The sequence below is a fragment of the Siphateles boraxobius genome, unplaced genomic scaffold (assembly GCF_051911475.1).
Source record: "Siphateles boraxobius isolate OS27281-9 unplaced genomic scaffold, OSU_SipBor_1 130, whole genome shotgun sequence".
In the NCBI taxonomy this organism is placed as follows: domain Eukaryota; kingdom Metazoa; phylum Chordata; class Actinopteri; order Cypriniformes; family Leuciscidae; genus Siphateles; species Siphateles boraxobius.
Window position 1 is genome coordinate 11,130,001 of NW_027508734.1, and position 25,233 is coordinate 11,155,233.

Below are 25,233 nucleotides of genomic sequence, written 5' to 3' on the forward strand. Positions count from 1 at the left end.
ATTTTTTATAATTTTGTCATATTACTGTAGTATTAACTAAAATCATAAATTAAATACTGAAAAAAAACTTTAAAATATAAGAACACATTTGATATATTTAATTAATAAACATACATTTAGGATGTATGTACATATGTATGTATGTATGTATAGGATGTATATATAAAATAATAAAACATTTTTTATATATATATTTTTATTGAAGGAAGAACAGAATTACGTATCATATATAGAAAAAGTTAACAATGCTCCTTGTTTTTACAATTTTCCCCCTTTCCCACAACCCACCCACTGAACAAAGAAATAAAAAATAATAATAATTATAAACAATAATAATAATAAAATATATAAACAATTTATATATATATATATATAAAATAAAATAAAGTAAAAATAGCCAATTGTGTCGAATTGCGTTATCCGTTCCACTGTGCACGGGCCATTTAATAACAATGTTAGTTTTAGTTTTTGGGAAGAGTTACGTCCTTTTCAAAATATGAAATCATTGGGGTTCATATTGAACAAAAACGTTTGGTGGATCCTCTAAGAGAGTACTTAATTTTCTCCAGTTTCAAAAACAGTATCACATCACTAAGCCAGAGTGAAACTAAAGGTGGTTTACTTGATTTCCAATCAAGTAATATTCTTCTCCGAGCCAAAAGACATGCAAAAGCGCATGCGTCTTGACAATTTTTGGACATGACCACAACTTGTACAGGTACTCCAAAGACAGCCATCTCAAAACTAGTCCTGATATCCTTAACATATGCCTCAGACAAAATTTTAAATATAGCTGTCCAGTAATCCTGCAGTCTGGGACAAGCCCAAAACATATGAGCAAGGTCTGCTTTAACAGAATCAGGGTTTTTTATCATCTACATATTTATATACAGTATATTATATTTATAAATATATGTGTGTGTGTATATATACATACACACACACATATATAATATTTATAATTATAAAAATTATACATTTTTATTGTATTATAATATTATATATATATATATATGTGTGTGTGTGTGTGTGTGTGTGTGTGTGTGTGTGTGTGTGTGTGTGTGTGTGTGTGTGTGTGTGTGTGTGTGTGTGTGCTTATATTATAAATAAATGTATAATTTTTATAGAATTCTTTTCAACAATAAAACAATTAGGATGTCAACTTGCTAATTTTGCTCTTTTGAACTGCACTAGCCAAAAGTAGAATAACTAAATGTTTAAATACTTGCCAATTTCATTCCATTTTCAAGTTACATAAGTAAGGATACGTTGTAAAAGCCAATAACATTGTACTAAATACTGTTTTTTATTGCATCTTTCAGGCAAATACACAACAAAAACATGCCCACAACAAAAACATGACAGAAATATTCTTCTGAAGTCTAAAGGGATTGAATCTCATAAGAGAGTATTAGAGTATGTCAAAACCCCTGGGGAGTGGCGTTGGTCTTGCGCCCAGATTGACTACCAGAAGGACTCACCCCATCTGAACTGTATCACGTGACCATTTCGGCAACTACACTGGCAGACGGGTCAGGCCTTGAGGGGGATTACTGCTGGCATGAAGCTTTAAAAAGCCAGACAGACACCCCCACCCTTCTCCTTAAAACCTGAGTACCATGACCCCTCAATATGGCTTTCACTCACTGTGCCCCATCTAAAGGCATTCATCAACCCAAAAATATCCAAAAGGACACCAGCGGCGTGGCGAATGTTTGTTCTGAAATAGCGTAAAAGCTGAATCGATTTATTGAATCGGACAGTTTGATCTGATTCACGGAAATTAATCAAATTTACCAACTTCACATTCATCTTAACACTCTCACAACTTACAAGTCCAGGACAACAAGGATCAAGAAAGTTGTCTATTGACATTCAAAAGTTTTTATGAAATATAAAACTCAATTCTACCTGAAAAGCTTTTGAATGAATTCAGAATTTCTTAGGTTTGTAATTGCATGCCAAAGTTGCCAGTATCTAACCATAAGAACCTTGGTCTATGAAAGTGGATGTGCATGTCTACAATTGAGTCTTTTTCTTTATTCTCAATTCATATTTTCGATCTCAATTCATATTCTCAATCTCAATTCATATTTTCTAGTACTTTCATTTCAAAGGTTTTTATCGCGTTGTGTGGGTTTGTTTTGTGGAAGTGGTTCTCTGGGGTCAGGCCAGGGTTTGATCTCGGGGAGCAGACAGAAGCATCAGGATGTTCCTGAACAAAAGGCCACTTCCTGGAAGATGTCTGGGTTCCCAGACGCTGTGTACACAGAAGCTTGCCAGAATACACATTTACACCCTTTGAAACTTTATCATTACATCTATATTTGGTTCTTAGTTAGCCATAATTAACTTAATTTTATACTTTTCCATACTTTTCATTCTCTCTCTCTCAAAAAAATAAATAAATCGAGTACACAACTGTTCAGATGTCTGCTGTCGGTAAGACAAAGATATGAATAATTGGAATAATGGCTGCAGAAAATTCAGCTTGGCCATCACATAAATAAATTACATTTTTAAAATATATTCAAATAGAAACCAGTTATTTTAAATTGTAATAATATTTCACAATATTACTGTTTTTACTGTATTTTTAATGAAATAAATGCATTAGAGACTTCTTTCAAAGACAAATCTTCCTGATGCCACATTTTTAAACGGTAGTGTACGTTAACATTTTTGGAAGCATGAACTTTCAAAGCCAGGAGTTTTTTGTCTTTAAAAGCCTAAGCTGTTAAAGACTCTAAACCATAGGTTTTAAATGTTAAGAGTATTCACCGCTGCTAACTTCGACTTCTCAACGCACATCTTTCTGGACTGAAGACAGGTGTGTTTCACACTGGTAAATGCCAAACAGATATTTCTAAGTATCTGATTGAAGATAGAAGAATTAGACTGGGTCGTGCATGTTCTGGCCTGTGGACGTGTGGCTAGACGGACAGCCTTATATTTCTGTTGGAGAAACTCATGCTCTTTGTCAACCTGGTCTTTAGACGCTAGCATAAAGCCTAAAGCATACTTTGGTTTTTACATACAGTACAGTGTGCTACTGTGCTACAAACTTTCTATAGCATGTCGACTGCTTGCGTTCACACATGCTATCAAAATGGTGTACTTTAAAAGGCTACGGATTTGACTGTACGCATATGCCAGCCCAAGCGTAAAAAACTAAGTACACTTTTGTTTAAAGGTGCAGTATGTAATATTGACAGCTAGTGGTTGAAATGGGTACTGCAGTCCAAATTCTAAATATTGGAGAGAGTTGTTTTCCCGCCCCCTCCTCCTCAGACTCGACGCTCACGCTGGTTGCCAGTTTGAGAGCAAGCAACAGGAGCGAGCGCAATTGATAAATGAAAGGCAACGAGCCTTATGCTGTGAGATGATGAGTTTTAATATGCCTCTGGTCATAGAGCTTTTTAGATTGATGCTGAGGTTTTTTAGGTCAGGAAGAATCTGCAATCTCTGACCTAGTTTGTGTGCTGGCTTCCATGGCTGCAAAATAATGCGTTTTCTGCCCACTGAAAACTAGTGGTGTTGAAATTTGGTAATTTGGCAGTGGGCGGAATCACACAGACCAAAACAAAAACAGTGTTCTGTTAAACACAAAATAAGATATTTTAAAGAATGTTGGTAATCAAACAGTTTACGATAGACATTGACTTCCATAGTAGGGAAAAAAATACTATGATAGTCAATGGGGCTCATCAACTGTCTGCTTACCAACAAACATTCTTTAAAATATCTTCTTTGTGTTCAAAAGAAGAAAGAAACTCATACAGGCTTGGAACAACATGAGGGTGAGTAAGTGATGACAAAATTGTCATTTTTGGGTGAACTATCCCTTTAATACAGACACTATTTAGTCATCCTTGTGTCATTCCAAACCTGCACGGCTTTATTTCTTCTGTGGAACGACGAGCTAGTCATTTTGAAGAATCTTCATGCAGGTCTTTTGTCCATACAACACAATTTCATGAAATATGCGTCACCAAGCATGATAGTCGAGTCCATATGACACATGCAATACTGTATATTCCAAGTCTTCTGAAGCCTTATGATAGATTGGTGTGACGAACAGACTGAAATTTAAGTTATTCACTGCAGTGTTGTTATTGTTAACAAAAAAATAATATTTGGTGATTGAAACTAATAAAAATTAAAAACACGCACAATAAAATTACTAAAATGAAAACTAAAATTAAAATGAAAACTTAAAATATATAAAGCTGAATGCAAATTAAAAAATATTGATAAATACTACAGTGGTATGTAAATATAACAAAAATGACACTAATTCACTAATAAAACCAGACATCATTTTCATTTCTGTGAACCATTTCTTTAAAATATAATGCTAAAATATAATGTGGATATTTAAGAAAGTGATTTCATGCCAATAAAAGCATGCAGGCAATGCATTTCTACAAACGAAACGAGAGGAAAATGTACTGAAACCATTCTGATTTTCAATTTACATTTAACAGACTAGGTTCATGCAATACTGCAAAATAAAATCTTCTTTTTTTATATCTCTGACAATTTCAAAAACAAGATCCTGGTGTGAAGATGTATTTAATTCCCGAAGCATGTCTGCAAATGATGTGTTCCCATCAATACAGCCACTGCTATGTCTACCCACATCAGTGCTTTCAGATTTCTATGCATTTCCCCCTTTTCTGACACCTGTCCTCATGCTCTCTCCCAGCCCTTCCTCTGTCACCGTTTGCCTCTACGTCTCAAAGTATGTCATTACTGTCTCCATCTGTCCATCAAGCTAGCTTTATAGATATCATTCTTTTCTTTTAGACCTCTTTCCCTCCGTTTTCACTCTCGGGAATGAGTCAGCAGCGCTTGGGGCGAACGGCTGGTCTGCAGTCACAAAATTCTCCAGCGACTTATATTACAGATTCAATGGTGTGACAATATGGTAATACAAATTAGCAGGCTTCTCAAATTTCTCGGCCAGATGAGCCGCACGCCGCACCGGGGCCACCCAAAGCTTTCATAGTGAGACCTCACGCTAGCGGTCAGACTGACCTCCTCACGGCCATCTGTGTGTGTGTGTGCTGAGTTTTCACAGTATCCACCCGCCGGCCCCCTTCCCCCCCCCCGTTTCCCACAAGACCCCACGCTGTCACAACAGACATTTAGCAGCTTTCACGCTAAAGGGCCACAGGGGGCTTCCTTCCTTCCTTCTCCACTTCCTCCCTCTGTTTTCCGCTTCCCCACTGTCCGCTTCGCTACATTTTGCGGGATGCCCTCTATAACGCCCTCTTTAACTCCATTTCACAGCTAATTATAGACAAAAACAAGCCCGCACAAGAGGTGAATCTTACAATGGCTCTTAAGAGGGGGAAAAACACAGAGGAAAACAAAGAGTAAGGGGCAAGACACAAAAATAGAAAATGCCAGGAAGCATTAAAGTTGTTGTGTGGGATAATTATAGTTCAGGGCCATTTTATCTTTTTAGATGGATGCGAAGGAAACAGGAAGTAGGGCAGAGGTGCAGCTAAATAGGCTGCCCAATAGAGTGAATTCCCAGAGCAGCACTAGAAAAACACACAGGTTCCAAGAGGATCAGAGCATTCGAGGAAATTCAAACACACAGGGATGGAGTATGGGAATGACGCAGAGCTGCTTTCTCAGGCTGTCTTGTTTACTAGTTTGCAGCGGCATCATCACAGAAACGACATCAAAAGAGCTTTTGAAGTTAATATGAATTCGAAATGTCAGATTTACGTTACTTTATTTACTTTCTTAACACACGTTCCTGTGTGCATTCAAAAGAAATTCAGTAAGATATGAAAAAGGAAAAGAGTGCAAGAGTGCGTATTCAGCAGTATTCAGCAAGAGTGTTAAATTGATCAAAAGTGACAGTAAAGATATTTATAATGTCACAAAAGGTTTCTGTTTCAAATAAATGCAGTTCTTTTGAACTTTCTATTCATCAAAGAATAGTGAAAAAAAATGGATCACGGTTTCAACCAAAATATAGACCATTTGGGAGCAGACTTCACAGTTATGTCACTGCAGTTGCACGCGCATTGTGGTGGCAATAAAAACAGTGGTAATATAAGTGGAGGAAAGCGGGTGACATCCACTGAATAAGAGGAAAAAGTGTCTCGTTGTGCCTATGGATGTCAGAATCAGAATGCAAAAAAACGATGGGCTTCATTTTTACAGAATACCGTCATCGAAGACGTCTGCATAAACGCAGACGTTTATGGTTGCAAGCTATTAAATGGACAGACTGGACTAATGTAACCGGCGACGATTCCTATTATAGCATACATTTGATGTAAACAATAGTTCTACATAATATTCACATATGCAGTTCATGGGGGGTATACAGTTAATGCATACATAGAAAATCTTTAAACCTGTAACATTTTTATCTCACAATTCTGACATTTTTCTTGCAATTTCAAGTTTATATTACAATTCTAAGAAGAAAAAGAAGTCAGAATTGTGGGATATAAACTCGCAATTCTGAGGGAAATAGGAAGAATCTCAAACTTATAACTGGCAATTCTGATTTTCCTTCCCAGAATTGTGAGATATAAACTCGAAATTACCTTTTAGTTTATTATTCTATTCTGTGGGTTCCATAGACTGCAGAGCTGGTCTATTAAACACCACAAAACTGTTTTTAATATTAATTTACAATCATAATTTTTTTTAAGATGTATATGTAAAAATCATTTAAAAAAAGCTACAAATCAGCATATTATAATGATTTCTGAAGGATCATGTGACACTGATGAATGGAGTAATGATTCAGCTTTGCCTCACAGGAATACTTTTTAAAACACATTAAACTATACATTTTAATTGTAATAATATTTCACAATATTACTGTTTTTACTGTATTTTTGATTGAAGAAAGAGATTTCTTACTGATTTACCAATATAAAGTACACATATATAATCTTTCATCAAAATCTAAGAATTTCTGCTGATGTAAGTTGCATGGACGGGAAAAATAATATTAACCACTAACTAATATTAACTAATAATGTCCAACCCCACAAATATAATATTTTTAAATTTAGTATTCCAGGTCACATTATAGAGGTTTAATGTGTTGTGAATGTCGTCACTGCCGTCACTTTGTCTTTTAAACAAAATTGACATAAAGTCTTCCTAATTTACTCAAAATATTTACTCGCTAATGGAAAAAGAATGAATAACTGATACAAATTCTGTTAATCTATAAATTTGTAAAATATATTTGTTGCCAAATAATGATAAACAAACAGATGATGTTGATGACATATACAGAAAACAAAGCAAACAGAAAGAAAATCAAATGACTGTCAACAATGTGCAAATCTGATTAAATTCAACCCTGATTTTAAAATTACATTTGATTTAAATGGAAGAAAGAGCATGAGGAGCTTACCATGGTGCGCCGTATATTCGAAATCCCTTGACAGTGACATCCGAGTCCTGCAGGTAAACACAGTTTGTCAGGAGAGACTGAACATTGTCAAAGTCCTCGGGTTTCAACTTGGAGACAGAGGGAAAGCGATAGTAATCCTGCTTGACCAGCTCCGTCATGAAATCCTTATCGAAGGTCAGCTCATGATTCCCAGCGATCACCACTTTAAACTCATATGGCAGGCTGCCTGCAACACCAAAAAAAAAATCATAATCAGAACTGTAACTCTTCTTCTCCATAATCAATTTTCATACTCCACACAAAACAAATTATGCCAAAGTAAACTATTGATATTAATAAATAAATTATACATATTTTTTGCAATTGCATAACTACATATTTTATATATATATATATGCATATGTGTGTATATAAAAAGAAATATATATATGCATATGTGTAAATATATATATGCATGTCTATATAAATATTTATATATATATATATATATATATATATATATATATATATATATATAAATGTATGTGCATATGTGTGTGTGTGTGTATATACATATATAACACATTCCCCAAATATCAGTATATTTTATAGATTATATATCATAATTAATAGTCACAGTAAACAAATCACCAGTAACATTAATATAAAATTTTGTAATAGAAGTGTGCAGTAATGTTTTTGCAGTTTGCATGTTTTTTAGTAATTGCAAATCTGAACAATTTTAGAAAAAATAATAATGTTTGTTAATGTTAATTTATCCAAGTTATATAAAAAAAAATCATGCACATTTAATATCACATTAGGAGAATATATTTAAAAAAAATTATTGCTCTATATATGACCTAAAATAACATTCATTGCAAGTACTGGTTTTGGAAGAACCGTGACAATATACAATATATGTTCAAATTTTAACAATAGTAGTGTAAGCTAACAATATGGACACCGAGAAATCTCATTGGTCCAAAATCCTGCACCCCATAACTGCACGTTAAACATCTTCTGGTTGGCAGAGAAGTTGCACACTGGTTTGCATTCACCATTGATAGACAGATTGATTTTCATGTCTGGTTCGGACACGATGTGAATTTATTTAAAAAAACATGCTCTACTGAAGTTCATGTGAGGTAATTGTGATCCTGAAGAAAAATCAGATAACGAAAAACAGGACTCTGCAAGTGGAAACAGGCCGTTACAACAAAACATACAACCAAAGTAGTATCTTCCTTTCCTTCCTTCCCTCTCTATTCACGCTACTGTCTATAGAACGGAACTTTGCCTGGATATTGACTTTCAGAAAAGCCTTTCAGCTAAAACATCTCAGAAATACTTTAAATCACAGATGCAGATCCAATATGTGTCTTCCAGGCCATTATGGCTTTTTTTTCATTCTATAGAGAAAGTGAGCTAAAACACAACAGCCATCCAGAAAAGCAAGCACCAAACATTTATTAATGTCACGGCAGCAGCATTTTGGCTTTTACTCTTTCTCATTCTCACCTCACCCTCCATCCTCAAAGCATAGCTCTTTTGTGCTGCTACATAAGGATAATGCAAACGGGGAAGTTGTTCTGTACAAAACTCGAACAAAAAGAGTGCGCTCTCGCTATATGTCAATCCTCGGACTCATGAAAACACACATGGACCGTCTCTCAGTGGATTGCATAGCACATATGGAACGCCTCAAAAGAACAAAACAAATAGCCTATTTCACCAACCAAAATACAGATGAAACAAGACGCTTTTCAGACTGAGCACAAAGCAAAAATGGGACTGACAATGCAAAAGTAAAAAACAACTATAACAGTCAGAAACAGAAACTATATAAAATAATATATCTGAAGGTGCTCTTTGCAGACCAGTATTTGTTCCCTTTTTTAAAATGTTACTTTCTACTATAAAAAATCCAGTTAAATAAATTCTTTCTAGCGGTTTGAATTGTAAGTGTCTGGGAAACAATAAAAGCCAATTAAATTTGGAACTGTAGAGGCATCAGAAAGGAGCAAAACACTTGACCGAAGTATAAAGAAAATAAAAAGATAAACTGATTTAAAAGTAAACACTTTCCCTGCAGTTTAATTTACTTTCTTGCTCCTTCCATTCGCTCTGCACTATATAGACTGGGATATATCATAAATCCCAGTCTAATCTAATAGTAGGAGCCCATCTTTCAGCTCTGCGGTCCGCAGTCAGCCAAACGCCATCACGGATCCATTTACATGGAGCTTTCCAGTCGCACAAAACCGAATCACAAACCCCCGGCGGACGAGCGTCGTGCCAGCCTCTCTACGGCAGAAAAAGGCCTAGAATGCAATTACCTCCCCACCGACTGCATCTTCTGCATCCCCGCAGGGATTTTTACAACATTTTATTGCCATCAAAATGTATTTTTCGAAGAGGACTGCGGGTATAAACTCTGTTTATTACTTTGTAGAAGCTGAGGAGGAACATATGGGAAGGTATGTGGAGTATGGGAAACTGTTTAAAGTCAAAGGGATTTGGGTTTAGCCTCAATGTTTGAATTTGATTTACATCAGAGGACAGGCACGGGGCACAGTTTGGCAATCGCTGTGCCTAATGAATGTAAATCAAATCAGTGAAAATAAACTGCACACCGTAAACATCTGAAACTGAACGATGGCTGGTAGGGAACATGTGTATTTTGTTGAAAACGGAGAAGCGCAATCACATTTGTCAAGTTTTTCAAACCGCTGCTGCTGAAAAAACAAAAACATGTGGGACTTGATGAATAGAATTAAAAAACAATGAGCACATGGCATGAGAAAGCCCAACAGCACAAATCACAAAAAGATCAATCATAAATTAAAGGAACAGTACACCCCCAAAATTAAAACTCGTCATTATTTACTCGCCATCATGTTTTTTCAAACTAGAATGTCTTCTTTTCATCTTTCATTTAACACAAAATGTAAATTTTCGAAAAATGTCCTGCTCATTCTTTTGATGTAATGAAGGAAATGGGAATTGGGGCTATCAGGCATCATAAAAGTATCATAAAAAAATCGTCTAAGCTTGACTGGAACCATATGCTACTTTTGTGATGAACACAGCAAAAATGTAAGCTGTTATTTACAATGTCTGATTTGTGAAGACATTGCTGTTTTGAGTTTTGAGTATTTCTAATGAATCAGTTTATTTGGTTTAAAATATCAGTATCAGTATTTTAGATCAGTGCAATTGGTCATAAAGTGACAGCAGCCTAATATATACCTGCTGTCGTCTGTGCCATTAATGTTAAAGGTGCAGTCTTTAAGAATGACAGCTAGTGGTTGAAATAGGTACTGCAGTCCAAATTCTAAATATTAGAGATCGTTGTTTCCCCCGGCCCCTCCTCCTCAGACTCGACGTGGGTTGCCAGTTTGAGTACACACAACTCATAGCGAAATTGACAACGTAAGCCGAGGAGACTTTCAGACTGTAATTTAATGAGTTGATTTATCCGCGTTTTAATATGCTCTCGTTCATAGAGATTTTTAGATGGATATCGAGGCTATTTAGGTTGTGTGGAATCTGCAATCGCTGACCCAGTTTGTTGCTGGCTGCAATACGCTGTGTTTCCTGCCAACTGGCATCCCGGGGTGTTGAAATACTATTGGCTGAACAGGAGAGATCACACAGACCGAAACAAAAACCGACTGACAACACAGAACGTGTAAAATAATTAGTAAAATAACTGGCTGTAGAAGTGTTTTTCAGATAAACGAGTATGTCAACTTACAGTAGCATATCTGTAAATATATTATGGCATTTGTATGCTTTAGAAGAGTAAAAAAGTTACATACAGCACCTTTAATCAAACAATGCCATTGTTCTTGACTGAATCGCTTTTTTAACTTGTATGTATACAATGAATACTTGTATGTTTAACTATGTAAAAAAAAATATTTATTTTTCACAGTGAAAACAATGCAGTGTTTTTGTATAATTGATTACTTTATACAATTTATGTAGTAGCCTATTTATAGGCCTATCTAGTGCTTAAAGTTTTTCTAGTCTATTTCATTTGGGGTTTTGTTCTATTGTAGTTTTTTGTTGCAGACTGTTAGACTGTTTACTTGTCTTAAGTGAGCTTTTTTTTTAAATATATATTTTTTACTCATGTTAGTTAGGCTAGTATTAGGGCCAGATTGGCTATCAGCTTGCACCAGCGCAAACCCTCTTTGGCGTTAAAAAACTACTGTAAAGCCCCGTTCACACCGCCAGCAACTTTGTCGCTGTATGTCGCTAGGCTCTGTACGGTGAAGTCGCTTGTGGGCGTTCGTAGTGCTGTCGCTCTAATTGTCACAGTGTCTGGTTTGTGTTTCCCCGGGTGTCACTAGGGATCCTCGTTTTCACGGTGTCCTTCACATTGACTACAATTCCCAGCATTCTGTCCTTCACTTATCACTGTTCATTACACTCAGCTGTTCCCTGTAATCATTGTCCCAGCTGTTCATTGTTAGTCTTGTTAGATCTGTGTGTGTATATATTCCATGTCTGTGTCAGTATGTGTTACGGAGTCGTTGTTATGTCTGACACTTCTTGGTCTGTTCCTGATTGTTCCTTATGTTTCGTTATTTTTGTATTTGGATTGTTTACACGGTATTTGACCTTTGCCTGGACTGGATTTACGCTTTACGGATTACCCATTAAAACATCTTTACTGCACTTGGATCTGCTGTCTATCTCCCGTGTGTGTCGTGACAGAACGACTCCGTCCTTATGAACAGATCCAGCAGTTCGGGTTTCTGTAATCCTTCTCCCGTATATGGGGAAGGAAGGGGGCCGCAGAAAGGAGGGTTGCAGGTTGGGGAGGAAGCGCCCCGACTAAATATTCACCAATGTTTTGCCTTATGGGCCCAGCTAACTGAGGAAGCAGCAGCAGCTAAAACTTCAGCGAAGTCTTCCAGCAGAAATGGTGAGTCGTTTCTGGGGACACGGCTGGCAAGGTTTTCCGGAACTCGGGGAGGTTGCAGGGGAGGAGGTGGTCGACAAGTTCCACGACACCGTCCTCCGCCTAACAATTTTTCTGGTCCGGAGCCGCCGGACTGGCCCAGCACGAGATCCTCGCCGCTGATTCCGCCCTGTACAAGATCTTTGCAGCTGGTTCCGCCCAGCACAAGATCGTCGTCGCTGGTTTCATCCGGTCTGGAGTCCTCACCGCTGGTCCCGTCTGGTACTGAAGCTGCACCTCGCCATCAAGGAAGGAGGAGGAGGAGAAGGGCCTCTTATCTCCCCAACGCCCCGGTGGTCGTCTCTGCACAGCATGCGGTCATTTCAGAGGCCGTTCCTGTGCAACGTGCGATCGTTTTGGAGGCCGTCCTTTTGCAACATGCGGTCATTTCACAGGCCGTCCCTGTACAGCATGCGGCCGTTTCGGAGGTCATCCCTGTGCAGTGCGCGGGCGTTTTGGAGGCCGTCCCTGTGCAACACGCAGTCATTTCGGAGGCCGTCCCTGTACAGCATTCGGTGGTGTCAGAGGCCGTCCTAGTGCAGTCCGCTATTATCCCAGAGACCATCCCAGAACTACCCGTCATCTGTCCTGCCATGGTCAAGAAGCCAGAGACAGATCAGGAGAGACCCATGCTCGCAGCCGGGGGAATACCGAGCAACTATCTGGAGCGTTTGGCTCGGATCCTGGACATGCCTGTGTTCGCTATTCCAGAGTCTGTGCCAGTGTCTGTTCCAGGGCCGGAGCCAGTGTCTGCTGTTCCAGAGCCGGAGGCAGAGCCAGTGCCTGTTCCAGAGCCGGAGGCAGAGCCAGTGCCTGTTCCAGAGCCGGAGGCAGAGCCAGTGCCTGTTCCAGAGCCGGAGGCAGAGCCAAGGCCTGTTCCAGAGCTGGAGCCAAGGTCTGTTCCAGAGCCAGCGCCTGTTCCAGAACCAGAGCCAGTGTTTGTTTCTGTGTTTGTGTCTGTTCTTGTAACTGTTACAGTTCTTGTGTCTGCTGTACCTGAGCCGGTGTCTGCTGTTCCTGAGCCGGTGTCTGCTGTTCCTGAGCCGGTGTCTGCTGTACCTGAGCCGGTGTCTGCTGTTCCTGAGCCGGTGTCTGCTGTTCCTGAGCCGGTGTCTGCTGTTCCTGAGCCGGTGTCTGCTGTTCCTGAGCCGGTGTCTGCTGTTCCTGAGCCGGTGTCTGCTGTTCCTGAGCCGGTGTCTGCTGTTCCTGAGCGGTTGTCTGCTGTTCCTGCGCCTGAGTCACCGCCCTGGCCGCCCGAGGGGTCTTCACCGCCCTGGCCGCCCGAGGGGTCTTCACCGCCCTGGCCGCCCGAGGGGTCTTCACCGCCCTGGCCGCCCGAGGGGTCTTCACCGCCCTGGCCGCCCGAGGGGTCTTCACCGCCCTGGCCGCCCGAGGGGTCTTCACCGCCCTGGCCGCCCGAGGGGTCTTCACCGCCCTGGCCGCCCGAGGGGTCTTCACCGCCCTGGCCGCCCGATGGACTGTCTTCTCCGGCCTGCCCAGTTGATGGACTCTCTGTTTCGCCCTGGTCTCCGGCTAAACCATCACCCCCTGTTTCGGTTCCCTTCCATGGACCTGGCCCACCATCCCTCCCCCTGATCCTCCACCATTCCACCTCCCTCCTGAACCCTTGTGTTTTGTTGTCGTGGAGCGTCTGGTAGCCGCTCCGTAGAGGGGGGGTTATGTCACAGTGTCTGGTTTGTGTTTCCCCGGGTGTCACTAGGGATCCTCGTTTTCACGGTGTCCTTCACATTGACTACAATTCCCAGCATTCTGTCCTTCACTTATCACTGTTCATTACACTCAGCTGTTCCCTGTAATCATTGTCCCAGCTGTTCATTGTTAGTCTTGTTAGATCTGTGTGTGTATATATTCCATGTCTGTGTCAGTATGTGTTACGGAGTCGTTGTTATGTCTGACACTTCTTGGTCTGTTCCTGATTGTTCCTTATGTTTCGTTATTTTTGTATTTGGATTGTTTACACGGTATTTGACCTTTGCCTGGACTGGATTTACGCTTTACGGATTACCCATTAAAACATCTTTACTGCACTTGGATCTGCTGTCTATCTCCCGTGTGTGTCGTGACACTAATGTTATTGGTAAACTACACGTCTGGCCATATCTATACAAAATACCATCACAAGTGATATATACAACTATACGATTTTAATTTGACTACGAATTAGGCTCAAAAGAAACAGTATGCTGTTGGGAGAGTGTTTTTATATTACCACAGCAGTGTTCAGTTGATTAAATAATTTACTAGATTAACGATCGATCAATCAACATATTAAACTCACTCATACTATCATAAATTACTAAAACGTCATTCGAATTTGACAAATAATCAATTTTCTTGTCCCTAATAGTCAACACAATGCAGGGGAAACTGTAAAATGAACTACTAAACTTGCATCATAAAATTATACCACTCGAACTATAAATGTATGAATTAAACTCACTGAGACTGTCGACAGTTTCTTTTCCATGCATCATTTTATTATATCCATATATGTGGTTACAGTCAAATCATATAAAACAGTGAAATCATCCTCAAACTCTTCTGTCTTGCCTGCACTCGAGACGGTGACGTGAGCTTCCACTGAAAAGGCTTCTTTCCTATTGGTTGTCGGTCGCGAAAATCACTTCTCATTTGCATAAAGTTGAAATTTCTCAACTTTTGTCACTTGTCTCTTGTCGCTTTACACGCCCACATTCTGTCGCCAATGGTCATTGTCGCTCGTGTCGCCAGCGCTCCATTGAAATGAATGGGATCATGTCGCTTTGTCGCTGCGTGTCGCTGGCGGTGTGAACGGGGCTTAAGGATTTACTAATGACATGCAGTCAAAAATTTGCGCTGAAAACGCATGGGCAGTTATTTTTGCATTTTTGCATTAATTACTACTCCAAAAAAGCATGTCTTATACCAGACGCTAATTTGCTCTGCTCTTGGTAGATTGCGTTGGTCATTGTGGAAATGATGCTAATTTGCCCAGTTTAGTAAATCTTCCCTTATCTTTTTGTAAAATTGGTGATGAGACTTATGAAATTTAAAGCATAAATGACTATATCATGGAAAAAAACACATTTTGTGGTATAAGATTTCCACCCCTACTGGAGAGGTAGAGTTTTTTTTTAAAGCAAATAACAGCTTGAATTTTGGCCACTACTTTAAAATATGTTCATGGTGCTTATGTGTCCTTTGGAAAGTCTACTGTAAAGAGCGGGCAGGATATTCTTCAGAAATAAACCTTTCTTGTTCAATACAACAACAGTCATAAAGGTTTGCAATGACATGAGGATGAGTAATAACAGAATTGTTATTAAAAGGTGTACTACCCCTATATCCCAACATGCAAACACTTTCTTGGCCGCTTTCACAACATTGTAAAACAAAGGAACAAAGCTGAACTATTGGACATGGGATCTGTTGGCTGTCCTGCATTGATCAAAGAAAAAACAGTGAACTCAGACAAACGAAGTCAAGACCTAGAAAAGCTCCTTATTTATGGAGCACAGATCCATGTTTGCATTCATGAATCCCGAGCGGAGAAGCAAAGGTCAGATCTCACGGGCGAGAAATCGAGCAGAACTAAACTTTAGCAAAGAAACCTCATTCCCACCGAACGATTCCTGAGAATCGATCCCACTTATCAACAAAAAACGTGATCAATGACAACGATTAGCGGCTGGGCTTTCTTGCCAGAAAAACAAACGAAAGCAAGCAACGCTTCAAGAGAATCCATGGTAAATTAAGTAAATGCAAAAGAGAGAGAGAGGAAAAAAGAGAGGAATGACAAAAAGTACTTAAAAGGTCACATATAAACAACACCAATTTCCCCTTGCAAGTTTAATTTATAAAGGCCCTTTATGTTTTTTTTCTACTGTATTATTTGTCCCCCACTGCTAAATAACAAAGTTAGCGACCTTGGAAAGAAATTAAAGCATTTATACTACGAAACTACGGAAAATATAACCGGAATGCTTCGGCTTGGATAAAGAAAACACGAAGATTAGTTTTCCCGAAGATCCACTACAGGCTCATCTGAGCGACGTTATTTGAGTTTGTCAAAAGGCTTATATAAACTACTCCATCATCACGTCATGTTCGAGGGAACGATTTGTTTGAAACGGACTAAACTCTTATATCCAAACATGTTTTTGACAGAAGACAGCTTTCAGCCATCATGAGATAATCTATCAGCGCCCAGCTGTGTGTTTACAACAAAAAGCGATGATGTGAAAAATAATTTCATCGTCAGGTTTCCTTTGGAACGTGAATAATAAGAAAGTCGGAGCATTCTCCGACCACCAGGCACTTCAAAAGTTACTGGTGTCACAACGTTGATAGATGGAGGGATGGAAAGACTGCTGACAGCTCTCTCCATTTCACCCCTTCTGATGCACTATTTCAACCATGTGGGACAAGAGAGTATGCATGGATGGAATGACGAAGCGAAGGACAAACTGAGAGCCTATGACATCCAAAAATTGAGCTTCTGCAAGTACAAATACAGTTTCAGGGAACCTACTTTGAAATTGCAACCTGCCAAGATTACTTATAACTGATGAAATATCTAAACTATAATAAAAAGTAGTTAGCTATGCTACAAGCTACTATTTTCTAACTACATTTCTCCTGATATTTTAACAAAATTCTTATAGAAAAAGCAGAGCAGTTTTGGGGCCCAAAAATGAGGATCTGAATACATACAAAATAGTAGCTAATAAAACCTAAAAACATTGCACTGAAAAACAATGGCAAATGCTAGCCTGACTACGTCAGACTTCGTACTTCCGCTCAATTTCATTTCGCTTCTGTCTATGAAGCAAACGAAGTAGCAGAGTTCGGTATTACCAGGCTAGGCAAATGCAGTATTTAACTAAATAAATTGGTTTCTTATAAAATATATTGCTAGATATATTGCTAAGTAAAAACGTAGTACAATGACATAATTTTTCAAACACATATGAGTGATGACTGATATGAATTTACTGATTTACCCTATTCACTGAATCGAACCGTTCAAATCAGGGAAGTTGCAAACATATTGACTTTAACTACCTTTCTTAACAAGACTCTCTTTGAACCATTGCTAAACCAGAAGAGTAGCTGAGCTGAAAGAGAAAATTTGGAACTTATTGTGAGAATACAACAGTGTATTTGCTGTCCGACACATTTCAGGATTGTAATTATGTATAAAATTGGGTTTGTGTACCTGGAAGTGTCTGTGTTCATATTCCTGTATATGCAATACAATGTGAAGCAAAAACAGCTGTACTACAAAATCACGTTATATTTTTAAAAAAAAGTTAAACTTGCAATTTTAGTGTAGCACTTTTTACTTGAATTTAGTTGCTCTCAACAGGATAGTTGTGGCACATGGCTCATGTCAAGAGGCCAAATGGATACACAGTACACACACACACACACACACACACACGACAAAACACGCTGGTCTGAAGGTCAGCGGTGTGAGCGGCTCCACAGGGTCAATGTGACCGGTTTATGGCTGCATCAAGTGCCAACATCCCAAACCCTCGGCCCAGGACTCCCTGGCGCCAATAAAGCTCTGGATGTCAGAGCCGGCAAACGTTTGATTAAATCACATGGGTTTTGATCTACACCTCAACCAAAGCACAGGATCAAAAAAGATTTGAGGTGCAGGAGTTACTACATACACAATCAAAACAATACAGAAACTTCCTACACTACATTTCAAGGAACCAAACGAATGTCAATAAAAAACATCACGATATTATCATGTTTTTTGAACATGAACCATGGTATACCATTGTACAACACTGACTGTACACAAATATAAAAATCATTCAGTACCCTGGTGTATTATAAGTATATATTAAGTACCATAGTTTCATAATAAGATCATAATAAATGGTTTTAACATAGTATAGCCTAATGTCTATAAAAACAATGGTGATACCACAGTACTTGTAAAGAGTGGTAAAGTTATATATTCTGTATTTGTCACTTTAAAAATTTTCTAGTAGTCATCATCCGTAAACAAAATTCCATATCAATTATAAAAATATAAACCATATAAACCTAAAAATTCCATTAAAGCTAAATATAAACTCAAACAACCCACTTTATGACATTCTAACTGAAATGAAAACACATTAAAAGACGAATTTCCTAGAATAAAATAAGATTTGGTTTACATAGAGTACACTACAAAAAGACCAGGACTTATGCAAATTGCAAACTCCATGCATGCTAACACACACTACATAACTAGATTTTGTGTGTGTGATACTCTCACAGTACTACAGCTCAAAATAATGAGAGCATGTCACGCATCAAGGGCCTCCAAACAGATATATTAACAAGAGTTATGGAGACCAGGACTGATGTTTCAATCTCAAATCTATCAATCTCGCAGTGTGTCACAGTAAGAACAAGTTGGCTACGATCTGAGGCTTTTTGTCAAAAACAAATCATACATTTGTCTGGAAAAGCATGATTTGTTTTTGACTGGAAACATACTTTTGCAATTGCTATCGACAGCTGGTTATTTTAACATACAACTGCCTATAAATCGCAACTTATGCTAAGGTTTCCTAAAACCTAATGTTTAATATTTATTACCAACCCGTGTGGAATAAGAATGGAAAACGTCAGAAAAAAAATTTCTATAGAGAGCAAAATCTTTACTCTTTTCTATATAGTGATATTCATAATCTTCAGTTATTTCTTCATCTGTATTATACATAATTTTCTCAAAGGATTGTCCCTACACATAAAACCATGTTGAATTTAACCCTACATAAATAAGCATAATTAGTTGCTAATAAAGAGCCCATTGCTCTCCTATGAATCTGTAATTAGAATGTCATGTAGAAAATACTAAATTCTCACACCGTCTACATAAAAAATAAAAGAAGAATTCACACTGATTATAATTAACAGAGCTGTGTTTCTCGCCCACTATAATTGTCCTAGTCCGTCCAGGCGGAAAACAACAACAACAACAGAAGTTTTAAGGAAATATGTTTTTCTGCTATGAATTTCATGTATGTAATTTTGGTTTTTGATCAAATGTATATACAGTTGTGTTGTAAATACTACAATTTTGTGCAAAATATTTCATTTCATAAGAACTCATTCAAAGTCATTATATTTCCAATGGATTTTTTCTTCATTTTACTGTTGCTGATTGGTGCTTTTTAGTAAACAACCTTAAACTGATGCAAAACTGGACACTTCTAACGTAGACACAGCGTTATTGAGCAGTAGTACAACATTAAATATATATAATCAAATTATTCTGGATTACCAATATTTTACCAATCAATCAATATGAGCTACAGGGGTACACTGTACACTACCATTAAAACAAATTGGTTGATTTTTTCTTTGTTTAAGAAACTTTTTTTGAATTATTTGCTCTATAACAGGCAAACTGGCATTAAACAAAAAATATCTGGAGCAATTTGAAATGAGATGCAACCACTACATTTTAAACACGATCCAAATCGTCTGACTTTAGATTTGTGAAATGATGCTGCATAAGACACCTGCATTAAACAAAAAACACAGATGGACTGAATGAAAATGCAAATTCACTCTGTGGCAGTAGGTGGCGTTTATGGAACTGCAGCGGTTTCTTTAATTTCCGCTGTACACAAAGCAGCGCTGCGCTTAAAAACACCACTTTATAAGGAGGTAAAACGTTCCTAATTTATTCCTGTTATGGCAAAGCTAAGCTTCCAGCAGACATTACCCCAGTCTTCAGTGTCACATCATGATTCTTCAGAAATCATTCTAATATGCGTATTTGCTGCACAAGACACATATCTTATTATCAATGTTGAAAACAGTTGTGCTGCTTAATATTTTGGTGGAAACCATGATGCATTATGCTTAAAAAAGTCTTTACTGTTACTTTAGATCAATTTAAAACATCCTTGCTGAATAAAAGTAATAATTTATTTTTGAGCAAACTGACACCAAATATTTCAACAATGACTACAGGTGAAATACTTCAATTTTTTTTAAAATCCAAATTGAAAGTTAAAAATCTTAAATTTGACAAACCAAACCCAGCATAAAGACCTCACAAAATTACTTATACTACCCAGAACTCTTCACTGAACAGAAAAAAAATATCAGTAATGGTGCAAACAGCTCAATGAACACTTTCTGTTATGTTGACAGATGCCGAAAGGAGAAACTCAGTTTTTCTGACCATTAGCTTCAGTCACTAAAACCTGTCACCACCACTTCACACGCCGCTAAACCCTGCCTGTGTGAGGGTCGGATGTGATGCAAGGGGGTTAAACGGTGGTTAATCGCAGCTCTTTACCTAACCAGTCGTTAAACTTCTTGACCTCTGAGGGCAGGCCCAGCTCGGTGAAGTCCCCTGTGTGCAGGAGAACGTCCCCGTAAGGCATCTGGATGCCATCTGTCCGTGAGTGTGTGTCTGACACACACACAAAACGCGTGTGGCCACCCGGCTTGGGAGTGTCGTACGAGATGGGGTCCACCCTGGGAGAGAGAATGAGTGATATAGAGAAAGATGGAGGGAGATAAAGAGAAGGAGGTTATTCTATGAGCATGAAAATCTGCACAAATAACTGTATAAAACTGGCTGTAAGTACATGAGCTGAGCGACATGCTTAAAATCAGTCTGTAATTGCAGTTAAAAAAACGACAGAACAAACTAAAAAAGTAGTGACTGAAGAGAAGGACCAAGCTCAATCCATATATTTAGTGACAAAAGAGTTATTTGCAACAGATCTAAGTGTGACTTTTATAGAAGATAAATATATCTTACTTATGTGACACGACACGTCATTGTCAAGTACAAATGATATGCGATAAACTCTGCTAAACATGGCTTATAACCCTAAAAATATTAAAAATCTTCATCATATCTTGTTTTTTTATAATTGTTGGAAGCCAGAATCATAATTGATAAAATTTGATTAATGGCCCAGCCCTACAACGGACAGATAGAAAGACAGACAGATATTTTTTAAACTGGAATGCTGTTTCAGAAACATTTTCTTATTTGCATCCACAGCTTTTGTAGTAAAATTTAAAACTAGAGCAGAACCTTTTATTGCAAAAGCTCTGAAAATGGAAGCAGCCTTTAGAAATTCTCACATTTGATGTCTATTTAAGAGAATCACTCTCCTCTTGTCTGAACATCCTTTTATTTATTTTCCCAAAGATAGTTTTGGGGAATGAGGGGGGTGGGGGTAGATGAAATTCTCCTCTATAACTCAAAAGAAACAAAAAAAAAGGATCTTGGCTGTAATTGAAGTCAGAAACGCGCAATAAGCCGCGCTTGTTCCCCCCACTATTATTTCATTACTAAAAGGGTTGTCAGTCGACAAAAAGCCCTCGGCTCTCTAATTAACACTTACATCTCCTGTCCGACTAAAAATATAAAAGGAACCTTAGGAAGGGAGGTGGGCCAGAGCAACATCAACAACACACACACACACACACACATACACTTCCATTAAGGAAAACAAGTAAGTAAAGCAGTTATACATAAAAGAGCATCTACTCGAATTAAAGAAAAGAAAATAGCACATGATGAGAAATGGCACCGCACGTCATCAAAAAGGGAGGGAACAGACAAAAAGAAAGGACATATGTATGATAGATAGATAGATAGATCTAAAGAAAGAGAAAGAAAGAAAGAAAGAAAGAAAGAAAGAAAGAAACAAAGAAAGAAAAAGCCCAAAATTTTCCACTGTCAGTGGCTTGTGCATCTGTCTGAATTGTGATTAAATTTACATGACCGAGTCATATCTGAAATGAACCACCTGCACAGAAAATCATGACACTTTAAAAAGGAGAGGCAGAAACAGGCGGACAGAAAATAATATTTTCTATTGATCACAATGCAGTAAATAAAAGCAAGTGCGCACACACAGCACAAACACACACACACACACACATACACACACACACACACACACACACACACACACACACCCACACGCACGCTCACACGTATTGATTAAATGTGGTCTGCGGTGGTCAGGCCAGCAACAGAGATATAAAAGACTCGACAGATCTAGTTATGGAAGCGGCTGGAGTGCTGAACTCTGTGGCCCACACACACACACACACACACTGTCACACACACACACACACACACACACACACACACACACACACACGGTCATATGAATCTATTAGAGTCAACAAGGCTTTTCCAAATGGAAGCAGAGCTGCGTATCTTTTGGTTCACCGTCACCTGAACACGCAACTTTTTTCTAAAATGAAAACCAAAGTCACCGCAGCCACAAATATAGCCATGACCGGACAGAGCCTTTTGAATATTTGCTCATTGTTTTAAATATTCACTAAGTCGTTTAAATATTCATTAGGCGGGGAGAGAAAAGAAAGGATTATTCGGACCAGGGGCTTACTGTGCCTCTGAAATTGCATTAGCTAAACTGGAATGTGTGTGCGTGTGAGAGAAAGAGAGAAAATATACGAGTGTGTGACACTGAAAAAGCCAAGATAGACCTTGAAAGAAAAACGAAGCGAATAAAGACACTGTCATTCAAATCCACAGAAAAAGTACGGTGAAAACAACACTTAGATATGTGAAGCACAGAATTCCTTATGCTAGAAAAAAACACACGTTTAGACTCCGGATGCACCGTGGCTCTTTTATTGGATACACGTGTTATATTGCACAGGAAAGCGTTTTGATTTCTGTTCAAAGATACTCAATTTGACAGCGCTCACTTGATTCTTTAACCTTCAGGAACAACGAACGATTGAACTGTATCAAAGCTTCAAAAACAGCCACAGTTCATCTATTTCAGAGGCGAACATGAGCGTGCTATTTGTGGATCTCTCTTCCTTCCTTTGACTTTTCTTACAAAAAAAAAATCTAAAATTTGCAAATAGCAGACACAATTGTTTGTCAGGTCAAGACTGAGGTAGGGAACAAGTAGCTGGTTTCTATTATGAAATTTTCGTGCCCTCATGTGATGCAATAATGTGACAAGTGATGAAAGATATCCAGAAAAAGGTACTTTTACCATGTAAAACTCAGGGGCCGTTTACACAACACCTTTTTTAACTAAAAAAACGGCGTTTCAAAGTGTTTTTGAAAACAACAACGTTATCGTCTCTGTGTAAACAACAAAAACGCAAATTTGTGAAAAAAGTGACGCCTGTCTATCGGATGGACTTGTTTGAAGCCAATGTCATAATTGTAAATAAAATACCCTAGTAGAACGATGAACGGAAAGATATAGAGTGACAGACAAACGGAGGAATAGAATGACAGATATAGATAGATAGATAGATAGATAGATAGATAGATAGATAGATAGATAGATAGATAGATAGATAGATAGATAGATAGATAGATAGATAGATAGATAGATAGATAGATATATGGATGGATAGAGAGATGGATAGAGCAACAGAAAAAAATATATAAATAGATAGAGCAATAGAATGAAAGACAGACAGATAGATAGATAGATAGATAGATAGATAGAGCAATAAAATGACATATAGATAGATAGATAGATAGACAGACGCAGCAATAAAATGACATATAGATAGATAGATAGATAGACAGACGCAGCAATAAAATGACATATAGATAGATAGATAGATAGACAGACGCAGCAATAGAATGACATATAGATAGATAGATAGATAGATAGATAGATAGATAGATAGATAGATAGATAGATAGATAGATAGATAGAAAGATAGATATATATATATATAGATAGATAGACAGACGCAGCAATAGAATGACATATAGATAGATAGATAGATAGATAGATAGATAGATAGATAGATAGATAAATGGATAGACAGGTAGATAGATAGATAGATAGATAGATAGATAGATAGATAGATAGATAGATAGATAGATAGATAGATAGATAGATAGATAAATGGATAGACAGGTAGATAGATAGATGGATAGATAGATAGATAGATAGATAGATAGATAGATAGATAGATAGATAGATAGATAGATAGATAGATAGATAGATAGATAGATAAATGGATAGACAGGTAGATAGATAGATGGATAGACAGGTAGAGCGACAGACAGACAGTTAGATAGAGAAATAGAATGACAGATAGATGGATGGATGGATAGATAGCCATTAAAAGAAGACATGCTATTTTCCTCATAGACGGGTAAAACAGGGCTCTGAGACTACAAGGAAATATTTCACATTTCTCTCCCGCCATGGAAAGATTCCTTCTTTAATGTAGGAATTTGGTGAGAGAGTGACTGAGAGAGAGAGAGAGCGAGAGAGAGAGAGAGAGAGAGAGAGAGAGAGAGAGAGAGAGAGAGAGAGAGAGAGAGAGAGAGAGAGAGAGAAAGTGAGTCGGAGTGAGAGATTGAACCCTCTGTGTACAGTATGAATATTTCAGAGGGCCGTGTTTTGTAGATGTGGGGCACAGGGCTGTGAAAAGAGTACCCTGCAGTCAAGCCTTTGATGCGGAGAGCACCGCCACTGCACTGATCTGTGGCAGGAAATGGACTTTTAGGCTTATCTGTCTCACTCAGGGCCACGTGTGTGTGTGTGTGTGTGTGTATATGAGACAAGCAGGGCAGGAAGCTCCATGAACCAGGGCCAAAGAAAGAATAAAATTTATAATGATAATCATCAAGAGGAGCCAAACATTTACTGGCTTTTCCGCTCGTGCGGCTCGGCTTGTACTGCTATTGGTGAAGAAACATCAAACCGTACGTGTAGTCCACCACCTTCACTCATACATAGCAATGCAATCCATTTCAAACAGAGAGACACAGCGGTTCTATCTTATCTTGTGCTTCTCAGCTGTCGGCGCTAATTCAATAAACTTCAGAGTAACACACAGAGCACAAAAATGAGAA

The 25,233-nt window shown here is 38.2% G+C and overlaps 1 protein-coding gene across 1 annotated transcript in view; it reads right to left on the reverse strand.

Moving 5' to 3' along the window:
• mpped2a (metallophosphoesterase domain containing 2a) overlaps positions 1 to 25,233 on the reverse strand; it is a 63,413-nt gene that overhangs the window by 28,733 nt on the left and 9,447 nt on the right. Inside the window, exons 3-4 of the mRNA XM_077227904.1 lie at positions 20,686 to 20,867; positions 7,406 to 7,631 (exon numbers count right to left, since the gene is read on the reverse strand). Of these exons, the coding sequence (XP_077084019.1) occupies positions 7,406 to 7,631; positions 20,686 to 20,867 (408 nt within the window). The remainder of the gene's footprint in view (positions 1 to 7,405; positions 7,632 to 20,685; positions 20,868 to 25,233) is intronic.